General features: G+C 62.6%; 2 protein-coding genes across 6 annotated transcripts in view; one reads left to right on the forward strand and one right to left on the reverse strand.

Moving 5' to 3' along the window:
- Positions 1 to 3,222, forward strand: part of CROCC (ciliary rootlet coiled-coil, rootletin) — a 45,599-nt gene extending 42,377 nt beyond the window's left edge. For 2 of the 4 annotated variants that reach the window (XM_045475802.1, XM_045475804.1), the window contains 4 exons: positions 40 to 189; positions 505 to 705; positions 905 to 1,036; positions 1,809 to 3,222. In XM_045475802.1, the coding sequence (XP_045331758.1) occupies positions 40 to 189; positions 505 to 705; positions 905 to 1,036; positions 1,809 to 2,162 (837 nt within the window). In that variant the 3' untranslated portion in view covers positions 2,163 to 3,222. The remainder of the gene's footprint in view (positions 1 to 39; positions 190 to 504; positions 706 to 904; positions 1,037 to 1,808) is intronic. The other 2 variants (XM_045475803.1, XM_045475805.1) reach the window with 2 other exon arrangements.
- A 1,143-nt stretch (positions 3,223 to 4,365) lies between these two features.
- On the reverse strand, positions 4,366 to 10,343 carry MFAP2 (microfibril associated protein 2). 2 transcript variants are annotated; one of them, XM_045475806.1, is made up of 9 exons: positions 10,241 to 10,343; positions 7,932 to 8,007; positions 6,852 to 6,971; positions 6,613 to 6,639; positions 6,435 to 6,515; positions 6,277 to 6,321; positions 5,389 to 5,476; positions 5,126 to 5,199; positions 4,366 to 4,882 (listed from the first exon to the last, which is right to left on the reverse strand). In XM_045475806.1, the coding sequence occupies exons 2-9, from the start codon at positions 7,966 to 7,968 to the stop codon at positions 4,779 to 4,781; spliced, it is 576 nt and encodes a 191-aa protein (XP_045331762.1). In that variant the 5' UTR covers positions 7,969 to 8,007; positions 10,241 to 10,343; the 3' UTR covers positions 4,366 to 4,778. The 2 variants fall into 2 exon arrangements, with proteins under 2 accessions (XP_045331762.1, XP_045331763.1); XM_045475807.1 differs by having other exon boundaries at positions 6,852 to 6,941; positions 10,241 to 10,342.
- Between the last annotated feature and the right edge of the window lie 3,236 nt (positions 10,344 to 13,579).

A 13,579-nucleotide genomic window follows, 5' to 3' on the forward strand; every position in this document is an offset into this window, starting at 1 on the left:
CTGACCCAGAGGTACAGAGTAGAGCCCCTGCCCCCCCAGGAACGGCTGGAGGCCGCTCGGCAGGCGTTATCGGAGGCCCGGAAGCAGAGCAGCTCCCTGAGTGAGCAGCTGCAGACGATGCGAGGCGAGCTGGCGGACCTGGAGGTGCAGCGGGCAGAGGCAGAGGGCCAGCTGCAACAGCTTCAGGAGGTGAGGGCCACGATGGGCCCCTTCTGTCCCCGGGACGCCGAGGCCCTCAGGATGCAGCGGGACCTTCCGTATCCCCACCTCATCCCGAACCCGGGCCCAGCCTCCCGTGAGGAAGCGTGGTTCATTCAGCCCGCGCCCCCATTACGCAGATGGAGAAGCTGAGGCTCAGAGAACAACGTGGCCTCAGGTGATAGTTCTCTGATGGGGGCCTCACCACCCCCCCCCTGCGGGGCCAAGGCTGGCCTCACCATCCCCAAGCTTCAGAGGCACACGCACCGAGGCCCGGAGGCATTAGGGGCCTGCCGGCTTCTGCAGGTGCTGCGGCAGCGACAGGAGGGGGAGGCAGCGGCCCTGCACGCGGTCCAGAAGCTGCAGGAGGAGCGGCGGCTGCTCCAGGAGCGCCTGGACGGCCTGCAGCGAGCCCTCGCTCAGCTGGAGGCCGAGAAGCGGGAGGTGGAGCGGTCAGCGCTGCGGCTGGAGAAGGACCGGGTGGCCCTCAAGAGGATGCTGGACAAGGTGGGCTGAGCCGCCGGCGCTGTCCCCCCACTTCCTCGGGGTCTTGGCCTTACGTCCCCAGGGCCGGGGCCTCAGGTGCCCTCCGGCCCCTGCTCCTGCTGCCTCTAACCTCACACCCCTCTCTGCGCCCCTCCCTCTTCACGGGAGCCCTCCCCCCTTCCCCCGGGCGCCTTAACGCCCTCCTCCTCTCCCGGCCTAGGTGGAGCGCGAGAAGCTTCGCAGCCATGAGGACACGGTGCGGCTGAGCGCCGAGAAGGGCCGCCTGGACCGCACGCTCACGGGGGCTGAGCTGGAGCTGGCTGAGGCCCAGAGGCAGATCCAGCTGCTGGAGGTCCAGCCCCTGGCCACCCCCTCTCTCCCTAGCCCTGGCCCCGGGCCCCACGTCTGCCCCAGGCCTGAGTGCCAGACCGTCCCAGGAGCTGCTGATGGCTCAGCAAGCCCAGGGTCCTCAACCTCCATAACCCACGAGCCCAGACTCTTGCGGGGCACAGCCCAGAGCAAGGTCCTAGAGGGAGGGCTCCTCCCCAGAGTGGAGAGGAGAGAGATGCCGGTTAGCGTGTGAGCCTGTGTGTTTGCGTGTTGTGGAACATGGAGGCGTGAGCGTGCGTGGGAGTGTTCTGCATGTAACGTGACTCGCGCACAGATGTGACAAGTCTGCGTGTCAGGAACGTGTTCCAGGTGTGTGTGTATCTTCCTGTACCGAAGTCTTCCTGTCCGAAGATGTAGGAGTATTGGAGCTTTGCTCGTAGGCACGCGTCCCTGTGACCAAGGGCTAAGTACTTCCGTGCTTGCTTTGGGGCCGGTACGAATGTGGGCGTGTCCACGTTTGACTACGTCTGCGCGTGTGTGCACGGTGTGCGCATGTGCATGCCTGTCAGCGGGGTCACTAGGTACCCTGACCCCGGATTCGCAGACCCGGGGGGCCAGGAACATGGGGGACAAACCAGGATCTCTTTTGCTCCCCCCGCCTGCACTGTCCTGAGGGGCCTTCTAGGCCCCCATTCCTGGGAGTGCCCGATACCCACACCCCCTACCCCCCCCCCCCCCCCCCCCCCGCCACACACACACAGGGCCACACCCCTGACTTGCCGCTCTTCCCGCAGGCCCAGGTGGTGGCACTGGAGCAGGACCAGAGCCCAGCCCGGCTGGAGGCCGCGGAGCAGCAGCAGCGGGAGGTAGAGCGGGAGGTGGAGCGACTGCGCAGTGCCCAGGTGCAGACAGAGCGCACCCTGGAGGCTCGGGAGCGGGCCCACCGGCAGCGCGTGCGCGGTTTGGAAGAGCAGGTGCTCAGGCCTGGCCGGGTTCTGGCCCAGGATAGTGCAGAAGCGCCCTCGGGGGGAGGGAGCGGGAGAGGGCTGGCTGTGACCTCGGGTGTGAGCAGTCGGCGGCACCTAGGACCCAAGTGGTCCAGGGGATCTGTGCTGGTCTCCGTCATGGCTGGACGCGGGCTCAAGTGATGTCGCTGGAACTCCGTCCCCGTGCTGTGGCTCTACTGTCCTCATTGTTGTCTCCTGGGTGGCACAGGTGGCCTCAGCAGCCCCAGCCTAGGTTATCCCGACAAGCTACCATCCCAGAGGAAAGAGGGGGCCTTTTTCCTTAGAGCAACAGCAGAAGTCCCAGGGATGACCCTTCCTGGCCTGCTTAGTCCCTGCCTTCCCAGCCATCCCTGACCTGACATGTGCAGGACAAGGCTGCTTGGGTAGGGCCAGGCCTGGGTCACAGGCACCCCTGGTGGGGCTGGTGCCAGGCCTGCCTAAGTGATGAGAGTGGGGACGGGTGGCTCCTCTGACAAGATGCCAAGGAGCAGTCAGCAGCTGCCACGTGGGTCGGGACGGAAGGGGTAGGAAGCACCCTGGTGTTTAATGAGACCCGTTTTTTCCTGAAGCGGGCAGGATTGGGTCCCTTCTGGGGTCCCAGCTGCAGCCACATGCCCCTTTCTCTGGCCTCAGGCTGGGGACCAGGCTGGCCCTACTTTCTCTTTCTTCCCAGGTGTCCACACTGAAGGGACAGTTGCAGCAGGAGCTCCGGAGGAGCTCAGCATCCTTCCCCCAAACCTCCGGCCCCCCAGGGGAATGAGCCCCTTCCTGGGTGGCCCCCTGGCCCAGAGCTCAGGGTAGGGAGGAGCCAGGTGGCCGTGCTGGACGCCAGGAACTCCGGTGGCAGCTTCTTAGCGGCATCCAGGGCCCCACCTCAGTCCAGTCCCCACCCCTGGGATGAGCATCCAGGTCACCTGAGTGTCTGAGCCAAAGCCAGGGGGTCGGGGAGACCCCCTTGCCCCTGGCTGGCCCTAGAGCATGGGCTCATGGGAAAGAGGAGGGGTGCCTGGGAGTCAGAGACCCAGACCCTCCCCTGGCTTCCCAGCGATCTCTCCGCCTTAGTTCAGAGTGTTTGTCAGGAAATTCCTCAGAGTCCCTGTATTTTTATACCTTTTTACAATGTTAACTGTTCAGAACTGTTGTTTTTTTGTAACAAAAGACCCCGTTTTCTAAAAATGGTGTGTACAGATGTGTCCCCTTACTTCAATGTGCTTTCCTCCACTCGAGAGATGGGTGGGGAGACACAGGGGGCCTGGGGCAGGGGTGCAGGGGTGCAGGGGGAGATGGAGTCTTTGGAAAGGCCCGTGGAACTTTCCGGCCTCACAGGATGCTGGCGTGGGGAGGTCTCCAGGGTCCCGCACCACCCATCCCATGTAACAGACGGGGCTGCTGAGGCCCAAACTGCACAGCCCGGCTCTTTCCAGCCACAGCGTTCTGGCCCCTTTCTCTGGCCCCTCGTTAGGACTGGGCCCACCCTCTGCACCGTGGCAGGCCTCTCAGGCAGTGTGCGGGTCTGGGAGTGAACGTGGGTCTTGCCCTGGCTCCGCTGAGTGAGCCTAGCAAAGCTGCGTGATCTCTCAGAGCCTTGGTTTGCTCATCTGTAAACTGGGAACGTGCCTCACAGGGTGGTTATGAGGAGGCACACGTGGCAGGTGCTCAGGGTCTCCGAGGAGAAAGTACTCGTCTCCGTGGAGTCTGATGGGGTCGGGTGGTGCCCCCTGCCCTGCCACTTCTAGCTGTGGCTCCTTGGTGGGTCACTTAATGCCTCTGGGCTTCCTGTCCGTAAGGTGGCGATATTACCTGTGCCTGCCACGTGGGCCTGTCTGGAAGGCAAACAGGACTGCGTGCTGATGGCTCACGTGGAGCCTGGGCCTCTATTTCTGCCCCCTCCGAACTCGCAGCCCTCCCCCCAAAGGCGGATCTCAGAGCCCACCTCCCATGACCTGCTTTATACCCTATAAACACCTCTGCGCCTCCACATGGGTGGCCTCCCATCTTGGCCTGCATGCCTCTGATGACAGGGGACTCACGCCCTCACTGAGCAGCCCAATGAGAAGGCTGTATCCCTGAACCTTCTATTTCCAATGCAGCCCTCTGCAGTGCCCCCCCGCCCCCAACGAGGACCTGGAGGGGACAGTGGTCATGATCCACCTTTTGTGGGGGGGGGGGGGGTCAGCTGAAGCTGGTGGGTGAGGAGGCAGGACTGGGACCGCAGAGGCAAGGCCACAGGTCACCTGAACGGTCCCTTCTCCCCAAGGGGCCAGGCAGCCTCTCAATGAGGACAGGCAGTGTCAGAGACACCTGGCCACCTGCTCTGTGCTCCCAACTGAGAAATGACTAAAGCTTTTGTAAAAACAATTTTAATTTTGTATAAAACAAAGGTGGTCTATGCCCGGGAGCTGTAGGAAGTCCAAGCAGACCGGCTGGGGTGAGGGGCACAGCCTACCTCAAAGGGGCTGGTGGGCAGGGGGACTGTCCTCGAGGGACTGAGAAGGCACATCAGAGGCCCAGGTCCCACCGAGAGGCCTGGGATGCCCCTCCTCTGGGGGCAAAAACTGGGCCGTGGGGAGCCCCCATTGTGCCCCAGGGGTGGCCACAGGCTGGGGGAGGGGCCTGAGACAAACCCCCAGGGCCACAGTCCACTAACTTTTTACAGGATAAAAGGAATGTCAGGCTGGGGAGAAAAGCACCAGGTGAGGCAGGGCCCGAGGGCCCTGGATCTGAGGAAGGCCCAGGGCTTGGGGTGCTGGCTCCGCCCTAGCAGCCCCCGCAGCTCCTCGCACAGGAGGCCGCCACGGACTGGCACAGGCCACTGCTGGCCATCACGCCACATTTGGAGAACTTGTCCCGACACAGGTCAGCTGTTGCGGGGGGGGCAAGGAGTCGGGGTCAGGGAGAGGCTGGTCATGGGAAACCATCGGCCCCTTCCCGATCCCGGGACAGGGAATGTTCTGAGGAGAAGCAGCCGGGAGGGAGTTCAGGGGCCCCCTGGAAGTGGCCGTGGTGCGGAACACCGGTTTAATAAACACCAGGTGGACGGACAGGAAGAAGGGCGGCGAGTGGGTGTGGGGAGGGGGAAGGTGTGGGGGTGCAGGCCTCCCTACCTCGGAGGAGCTCCTCGTGGGCACACACTGTGCGGACACAGATCTCCTTGTTGACCACGTACACGCGGCGGAGGCTGGGGGGTGGAGCCGGGACGGTGGGGTCACCCCCGACCCCACCAGGGGGGCTCCACGCATCCCCGCCCCTAGGCCTGGGCCCACCCGAGTGGAGTTCAATTCAGGGCTCATGCTCCCCTACAGTCCCACCTCGGGGCGGGGGGCACTGTGGCTGCCTGCCCTGCCCCCCAAACCCCACCTGTGCTCACCTGTAGAAGCAGACCTCATTGAGACACTGTTTGCAGGGCTTGTGGATGGAGTAGAGGCGGGTGCACGGGTACTGTTCCTCGCGGCAGTCTGGGTGACGGGCAGGATCAGACTAGGGGCCGCAGCTTGGGCGTAGCGTAGCCCCCAACGATGCCCACCGAGACTGGCTCTCATCGCGGGGTCTAGGTCCACCCTGCACCCTCTGGCACAGCGCAGGCACACACACACGCACGCACACACACACAGCACAGACAGCATTGCTGGGGCTCCCAGGGCTGCCCGATTTTATACAACACACGCATACACGCGCAAGTTTGCAACCACGCTTGGAAGCACGTACCTGAACAGGCATAAGCTCAAACACAACCGCACCCACACACAACGGTCACCCAAGTCCACACCAACCAACTGGGCCGGGCTCAGAGGAGCACACGTGGACACTGAGCTCACGGGAGCGAGAGCAGCCTGCACGGTCTGGCCGTCTCCGGCTCTCGGTGGGGGCGGCACGGGGGGCTGGCTCAGCTGGCCTGGGCTTCTGGTCCCCTCTCTGCCTCGCTGGCCACGAGCACCACCCACTCCTGCTGGCTGGCAGGCAGGCAGGAAGCCCCCAGCACGCTCCCTCCCTCTTCCCAGTGTCTAGGGGTGGAGGGCCCTTCCTGAGGCTGCGACCAACGGCGGGGGGGGGGGGGGCAAGGGGGGCATCTCCCAGAGCTTCCCGGGGGGGCCCTGGGGTTGCCTAAAGCACTGGCCTGTCTGCAAGCCCCCGACCCTGCCATCGGCCCGGCAAAAGCAAAAGGCTTGTCTGTCTCTGTCCCATCAGCGCTGCAATCAGCTCTACCCCCGCTTCTGAGGCCGTGCCTCTGTTTCTCCAGCTGTCAGAAAGCTCTTACCCAGAGGCCCAGGCTCCGTGGGCTCTGTCTCCGCATTTCCTGGTGCTGGTGTCAGGAGAGGAGCAGGCAGACATCACTGAGAGGGGTCCATTCAGGGCACCAGCCCCGCCCCGGCACAGACCCGCCCCTCCCAGGGTTGACAGGAGCCGGCAGCCTACCTGGGGTGGGGGCCAGGACGACTTCCTGCTGGACTTGCTGCTGGGACTGGAACTGCTCCGCAGGGGGCCGAGGAGTCACCTCTGAGTCGGGGCGCGGGCGACAAGGGGGTCCACTCCATCTCTCCACCCCAGCGCTCAGCTGCCCGCCCCCGCCGCCTGCCCCACCCCAGCCCTTTACCTTGATAATCATAGTAGTCCGGTTGGTCTAAGAACAAAGATGAATGCGAGGTTGCCGGGGGTCAGGCGAGCTCCCAGTCTCGGGGGGCACAGGGGGTCACGGCTTCACCCAGGACCACCCCCTCTGACTCCCACCACCCTTCCCCACCTGGTCCCCAGCTGCGTCGTGCACACCTGGGAGCCAGGCCTTGATGATGTGGCCGGGTGTGGGGAGGGCTGGGCGGGGGGCAAGTCCCTTACCTATCTGGTCACTGTAGTGGGTGTACTGGACGTGTTCCGGGAACGGAGACAGAGAGTCTAGGTCATATTGGCCCTGAGCCAGCAGGCCCACTGTGAGGAAGCAAAGCATGAGGGGGTGCCCTGCAGGGAAGGACAGCACTTCTGGGAGGACAGGTAGAGGTCCCAAGGGCAGGCCGGTAAGACCCTAAGATCCTACAACCCAAGGGATCCAAACTCCTTCCTCGACCCTTACAGAGGCCCTTACAGAGCCGGCTTCTGGGCACCTCACAGACCTTTTCTGGCCTGTCTTCCCCTGCTAGCCTCCTGGCTCTTCCTGGAACTCAGCACACTCCTGTCTGCCCCAGGGCCTTTGCACTCGACTTTCCCTAGGCCTGTGATCCTGGTTAACTTCTCCTCCTTCAGATCTCAGCTAAAATTTCAGTTCTGCCAAAAGGCCGTCCCCGGCCTACCCACCCTCTCCATCCAGTTCCTCTGTTTATTTCCATCCTCATGCTCAACACGCTGGCATTTATCACGCCTACTTGATATAGCAGCCTCCCTTCTCTAGACGGGCAGCACCAAGAAGGCAGGGGTATATCTGCCCAGGTCATCATTGTACCCCAGGGTCTAGCCCAGTGCGTGGCACATAGTAGGAACTCAGTATCTGTTAAATGAATAAATGTTAGCTATGGCAGGGCCTTTGATCCCTATGGATAACTCCTCAGTTCACCAATAGGGATCACTCCAAAGTCAAGAATGCATGGTGGGGGAGTGGGGGTGGGGGTGGGGAGGGGGTTGGGGTTGGGGTTGGGTCCCACATGGGTCTAGAACCCAGACCTGCAGACTCCCTGCCTTGGGTGCCTCCCCCTCCTACACATCGGCTTCCTCCTGGAAGGCTCCCTGCCTGGCTGCTGCTGTGGAGGGTTGGGGTGAGGGCTGGGGAGGCTCATGCTTTGGGAGGGGTTGGCCAGTACAGTCTGTGGTCCAGGAGGTCCCGGGACCGGGGAGCTGAGTGCTGGCCACAGGGCACAATAAAGGCTCACTGCCAGCTCCCAACCCCCAGCCACACAAGGGGAGCCCCCAACCCCAGGAGCCACTTACCAGGCAGGAACAGCAGGAAGAGGTAGGCAGCTCTCATGGCTACGCGGTGAGGCAGTCTGGGCTGGTGTCAGGACAGCTGGAGGGGGTGGGGGGGGGGGCGGGCTGTAGCTTGGACCCACTCACCCAGGACTGTGGAGCCCACCTCTACTCCCCTGAATCTAGCCCGGTGAAGAAGGGGGTGCTGGGAACAGAAGCCAGGCACAGGGAGTGCCGGGGAGTAGGGCGGAGCGGGGGCGGGGTCTACATCAGCTGTCCCCGAGGGCCCACTGGGTGTTCAGGTCCCAAGTCACAAGGCCCCCAACCTCGCTCCAGAGTTGATCGTACAAGCGGACAGAACCCACCCTGCCCTTCTCACTGAGGGCACGTTTCTAGCCCCCCGCTAGCTCTGACTCCGCTCTCCTGGCCCGCAGCCGTGCCCGCTTCCGATTCAGCACCTCCCGGTGCCTGGTGCACTGATCATGGAAACCCTTGACCCCAGGCCCATCCTCAGGACCCCAGCCCCTCTCGGCCACCATCATAGCCCCGACTCTGCAGCGTCTGCCAACCCCACCACCTGTTCCCAATTAGCCCCTGGGCCCCGAGTGTCTTGCTCTGCGGGGAACCACATGCATGCATGGGCCCCAGGGGCCGAAGGGCAGCCAGGCCCGGGCAGGGCTCCCACCCCCAGAAGATTCCTCTCCTGCCAGGCCTCCAGGCCTCCTAAGACCTGGCTGTCTTCACCACAGACTCACGAGACTAAGGTCTATTTGTCTGCAGCAGCAGGAAACGCTCAGGGTGGAGTCTGAGGAGAGATTCTCTGGATCCTAGAAGGGCAGAGCTGGAGGGGACAGTGATGTCACCCGGCCCAGAGGCTCTGAACCCCTGAACACTGTATGACAAGTGTTGTGTGTGCAATTCTGGAGGGAGAGGGCAGTGGTCCACAGCCTTCACCAGGCTCTGGAGGTTCAAGAACTCCAGCCTTTGGCCACACAGTGGGCTTGGCAGGGTCTACAGGTCCCAGCTCAGTGGGGGGGCAGGCATCAGCCTTCCGCCTGGAGCGCTGGGAGAGAGTCCATGGGCTCACCCATCCAGGAAGGCCCCTCCCACCACACAAAGGGACTTCTTCCAGACGGCTAACTGGAGACCTAACTGCCACAGGGCGTCTAAGGAGAGAGGAAGGACCCACGGGCATCTGTGCCTCTTCGCTCCCAATCCAGAACCTTCCGGGACCCCCTGCCTGGCTCATACATTTACCATCTCCCTTCCTTACTGAGGTGGGGGTGGGGTGGGGTGGGGTGGAGGAGAAGAGACCCACCACTCAGGCTGCCCCAGAGGCAGGGGACCTCGGGCTCCCGGTGTTCCTATCCCGAAATCCCTTGGCCCTCTCTCAGTAGGAGGGACCCAGAGACCTGGAGCTCTTTCCCTGTAACTCCCCGCAAGGCCTCATCATCCCCTCCTTGTCCCCACGGGGCTAGTGGCAGCCAGGCCAGTTGGAGCTGTCACCACTCAGAAGGAGGCCCTGAGTTGGGGCCTAAGAGGCCTTAAGAGGTGGGGTGGGGGCTGTCTGTCCCCAAAGCCCCTCCTAGGCCTCACAGCCTCCTGCATGGGGTCTTTTCCTCCCCTGGAAGGTCTGGCACCCAGGCCCAGGCTTACTGGGGGCAAGGGGCGCGGGAGTCCTGGATCCTCCCCCGGGGCCACATCTCCAAGCACTGCTGTCTAGACTACGGATTTTGGGGTGTGGGGGAGGCCAGGACCTGCCTAGAAGGCGGCCCCCCTCCGGCCCCTTCCGCAGCTGGGGACCCCACCCCGAGGCGTTCGTGGGCAGGAGGGAATGAGCGGGGCCTACTCAGAGCCCGGCCCCCACACTGCCCCGCGGGGAGGCCAGCCGCGGTGCGGTGCGGCCGGAGGGGACCAGATGTGGCCGCCGCCGCACAGCTGGGAACAATCAGCCACGGAACTTGCTCGGCGGCTCCCCACGCCCTCCCGGTCTCGGGTCTCCCTTTGTCTCTCTCTCCGCCGCTCTAGCCCGGCGGCTCCGGCCGACGCCCCCACCCCACTCGCCAAAGTCCAGCCTCCCGGGGCGAACGGAAGCCCCCCCCCCCGCCCCGCCCCGGCCCCGACGCCCCCAAACGGGCCCCCCTCCCAGCGACCCCAAACCCCCCAAGTGTCCTCGTAGCATCTGCTCAGACGGCCCCGGGTTCGGGAACTCGGGCAGCCGCCCCCAGGCCTGGGGGCCCGCAGACCCCTACACCCCTGCCTTCCCCCCGGGACCCCCTCCCCCCCACCCCCGAGCGCCGCCCTGCCGCTCCCGCCGCCAGGCCCGCGCCTACCTGGCCGGGTCACTCCGCCGCCCGCTCCGAGTCCGCCCGCGGAGCCGCCCCTGCGCCGGCTCTGAGCCCCCCTCCGGGCCCCCGACGGGCCGGCGCCCGCCCTCCAGCCCCGGAGCCGCTGGGTCCTAACGCGCGCCCCGCCCGCCCTCCGTGCGTGCGGGTCTCCAGCCCGCTTCGGGGGCGGCCCTGGGGGAGGCGCCCCAGGAGCCGTCCTCACGTGTGCGCCGACCTCTGGCGGGCAGGACGCCTCTCCAGCCTCCTCGGCACGTCTGGGCTGGAGTCTAGTGTGAGGTGGGTTTTGGAGGACGTGTTACCCCGTTTCACAGAGGAGGAAACTGAGGCTCCTAAAGGCGATACACCCGCCGCGACTCAGCTCTCCCCTCTGGCTTCTCCTACCGTCCAGGACAGCCTTCCGGGCCTGCTTTCCCTCCTGCCTCTCTGGCTCTGCCTTCTGGGTATTCTTAGCCAGTTCCAGGCTGGGGGCTGGCTTCCATAACCTGCATTGCAGACCGCAGGCCACAGGCTACCAGGCCTGGCCCCATGCATGTCTCCGAGGATCCAAGTCCAAATTCATGACCCCTGACCCTCCCCCAGACCCGGCTGTCCTAGAGGTTCCCGTCTAGGGAGCAGTCCCAGCACCCTTCCATTACTCAGGCTTCCTCTCTTGCTCTCAGCCCCTGCGTCCAATCCAGCACCCGGCCTCTAATCCTGCTTCACAAGTATTTTTCACATGGGGCCGCTCTCTCCGCTGTGCTGTAAGCCACCATTAGCTCTTGCCTGGACTCTGTAATAAGCTCTAATCTAGGCTTTCCCAAGTGGGGCCTGCCCTTCCAGACCCACCTCTGACACTGGCCCCCTTGTACTTAAAGCTTCTGCTGGTTCCCATGGTACCTGGGATCAAGGCTGAATTCCCCTGTGGCCCCCAAGGACCCTACCCTTCCCCTCCGTCTGGCTCTGCCTCCTGGTTCCGTGCAGCCACAATGGCCTTTTGGTAATCTCTCACTAAACCCCTTCCTCTGCTCCAGGACCTTTGCTCAAGCTGTTTCTTCCTCTTGGAACCCTGGTGAGGTCTGCCTCCTCCCGGTTATAGAGCAAACCCTCCCTTCTTCAGGGGAGCCTTCCCTTTCTCCCCGTTCCGCCCCTGAGCACTTTCTGCCCTACTGCTCACAGCTGTCATGCTGCCCTATGTCTGTGACCATGTGAATCCTGCTCCTCTCCCGGATGAGCTCATGAGCTTGTGCGCCACACGAAGACAGCAAGACGGCGACAAAGTCTGTTTTCGCTCATCCCTGTTGATGCTCATTAGGCACAGCGCCAGGCTCAGAGCAGCTGTTCGGTAAACACTAACAGAATGAATGAACGTGCACTCAATTCTCCCGGGAGAGCCTGCGTGGGGGTGGGGTGGGTTCCTCTGGGGCAGTCCTCAGCCCTGCCTGAACCTGGGGCAGGGGCTCAGGCTGGGAGGACATGGAGGTCTCCTTGCCCCCAGTCAGGCACCCCACAACCGCCTAGCCCTTGGACTCTGAATCCTATTAGGCAGGACCTCGGTATGTCTCGTGTATCATTTGCTCCCCGGTGCTGGTTTGGCAAATGAATGAATATCTGCCACCCCCTCTCCAGGGTCTATCACCGAATAGCAGGGGCTTCTGCTACCTGGAGCCCTGTGGGCCCTGGGGGCCAGCACAGCCCTCCCTGCCCTCCCTTAGCCCTTGCCTGCTCCAGGCACAGTCCCACTAGGGTAGGAGAGGCAGAAACACCTGGCAGAAATGCTGTTCCCTACACTTGACAAAAAGGGGAAACAGAGGCCCCAGAGCTTGCCACTCTCGTGTCCTGGCCCCCAGATTCTCTGTGCTGCTTCTACCCACTCCCCTGGCCCTAAAGGACCCAAGCAGAGGCGGCAGATACTTGGGGAGCGGGTAGTGGGTGTGGGTGCTCTTCTCTCATGACCTTGGAGATTCGCTCCGTCTGTTCACGTCTCACACCAGGTTACAAGGTACATGTGCAGAGGCCAAGTTCTTTTTTTTTTTTTTTAATTATTTATTTATTATTATTATTTTGAGAGAGAGAGAGAGAGAAAGCACAGGAGGGGCAGAGAGAGAGACACACACACAGAATCGAAAGCAGGCTCCAGGCTCTGAGGTGTCAGCACAGAGCCCGACACAGGGCTAGAACCCATAAACCGCGAGATCATGACCCGAGCCGAAGTCAGACGCTTAAGTGACGCAGCCACCCAGGAGCCCCTAGGCCAAGTTCTTTTGTACACTGTGGTAGCACCTGTGCCTGGCACATGACTGTCCAATAAATGCGTGAACCAATCGGTTGAGGGATTCGAACCCAGCCTCTCCCCGGGTCCTCCAGCCTCCACCACCCTGAACTGTTGCTGGTTGACGACTCCGTGCCCGGTACAGGAGGTCTGTGGATGTGCCTCATGTTAGAAATTGCTTTTTTCGGGGCGCCTGGGTGGCTCAGTCGGTTAAGCGGCCGACTTCGGCTCAGGTCATGATCTCGCGGTCCGTGAGTTCGAGCCCCGCGTCGGGCTCTGTGCCGACAGCTCAGAGCCTGGAGCCTGTTTCAGATTCTGTGTCTCCCTCTCTCTGACCCTCCCCCATTCATGCTCTGTCTCTGTCTCAAAAATAAATAAACGTTAAAAAAAATTAAAAAATTGCTTTTTCATGCTAACTCGGATGTAAATTAAAAAAAAATAAACAGGGGCTCCTGGGTGGCTCAGTCGGTTAAGCGTCCGACTTCGGCTCAGGTCATGATCTCACAGTTCGTGGGTTCCAGCCCCGCATCGGGCTCTGTGCTGACAGCTGGGAGCCTGGAGCCTGCTTCGGATTCTGTGTCTCCCTCTCTCTCTGTTCCTCCCCTGCTCTCACTCTGTCTCTCTCTCACTCTCTCAAAAATAAAGATTAAAATAATAAAAAAAAAACAAAAACAAATTTCTACCCCCCAAAAAAAAGAAAATTGCTTTTTCACACCCCACATCCTTTCTGCTCAGTTTGATTCAACATTTACTCGGTTCCTGTAAGGACGGGCCAGGGATGGTCCCAGGACTCCCAGGAATGAGGTCGGCGGGGGGCTTCTGGAGGGCAGGGAGCAGTCTTTCTTTCCCGCTCTCTTCTGCCCAGCACTCGGATGACCGAGTTACATGTCCAGAGTGGGGCTTGGCCAGGGTCCCACTGATGGGATGACGTCAGAAGCACCCACCCTTCCCCGGGGGACAGGGCACGTGGTTCGGGCTGGGAGACGTGGGCTCAGAGCCTGGACCACAAACACGGCCCAGGATGCGGGGGGAGGGGGGCGGACAGGAGGGAACTGCCCCAGTCAGATGCCCCCTCG

Source organism: Leopardus geoffroyi, chromosome C1 (assembly GCF_018350155.1).
Source record: "Leopardus geoffroyi isolate Oge1 chromosome C1, O.geoffroyi_Oge1_pat1.0, whole genome shotgun sequence".
Classification (NCBI taxonomy): Eukaryota; Metazoa; Chordata; class Mammalia; order Carnivora; family Felidae; genus Leopardus; species Leopardus geoffroyi.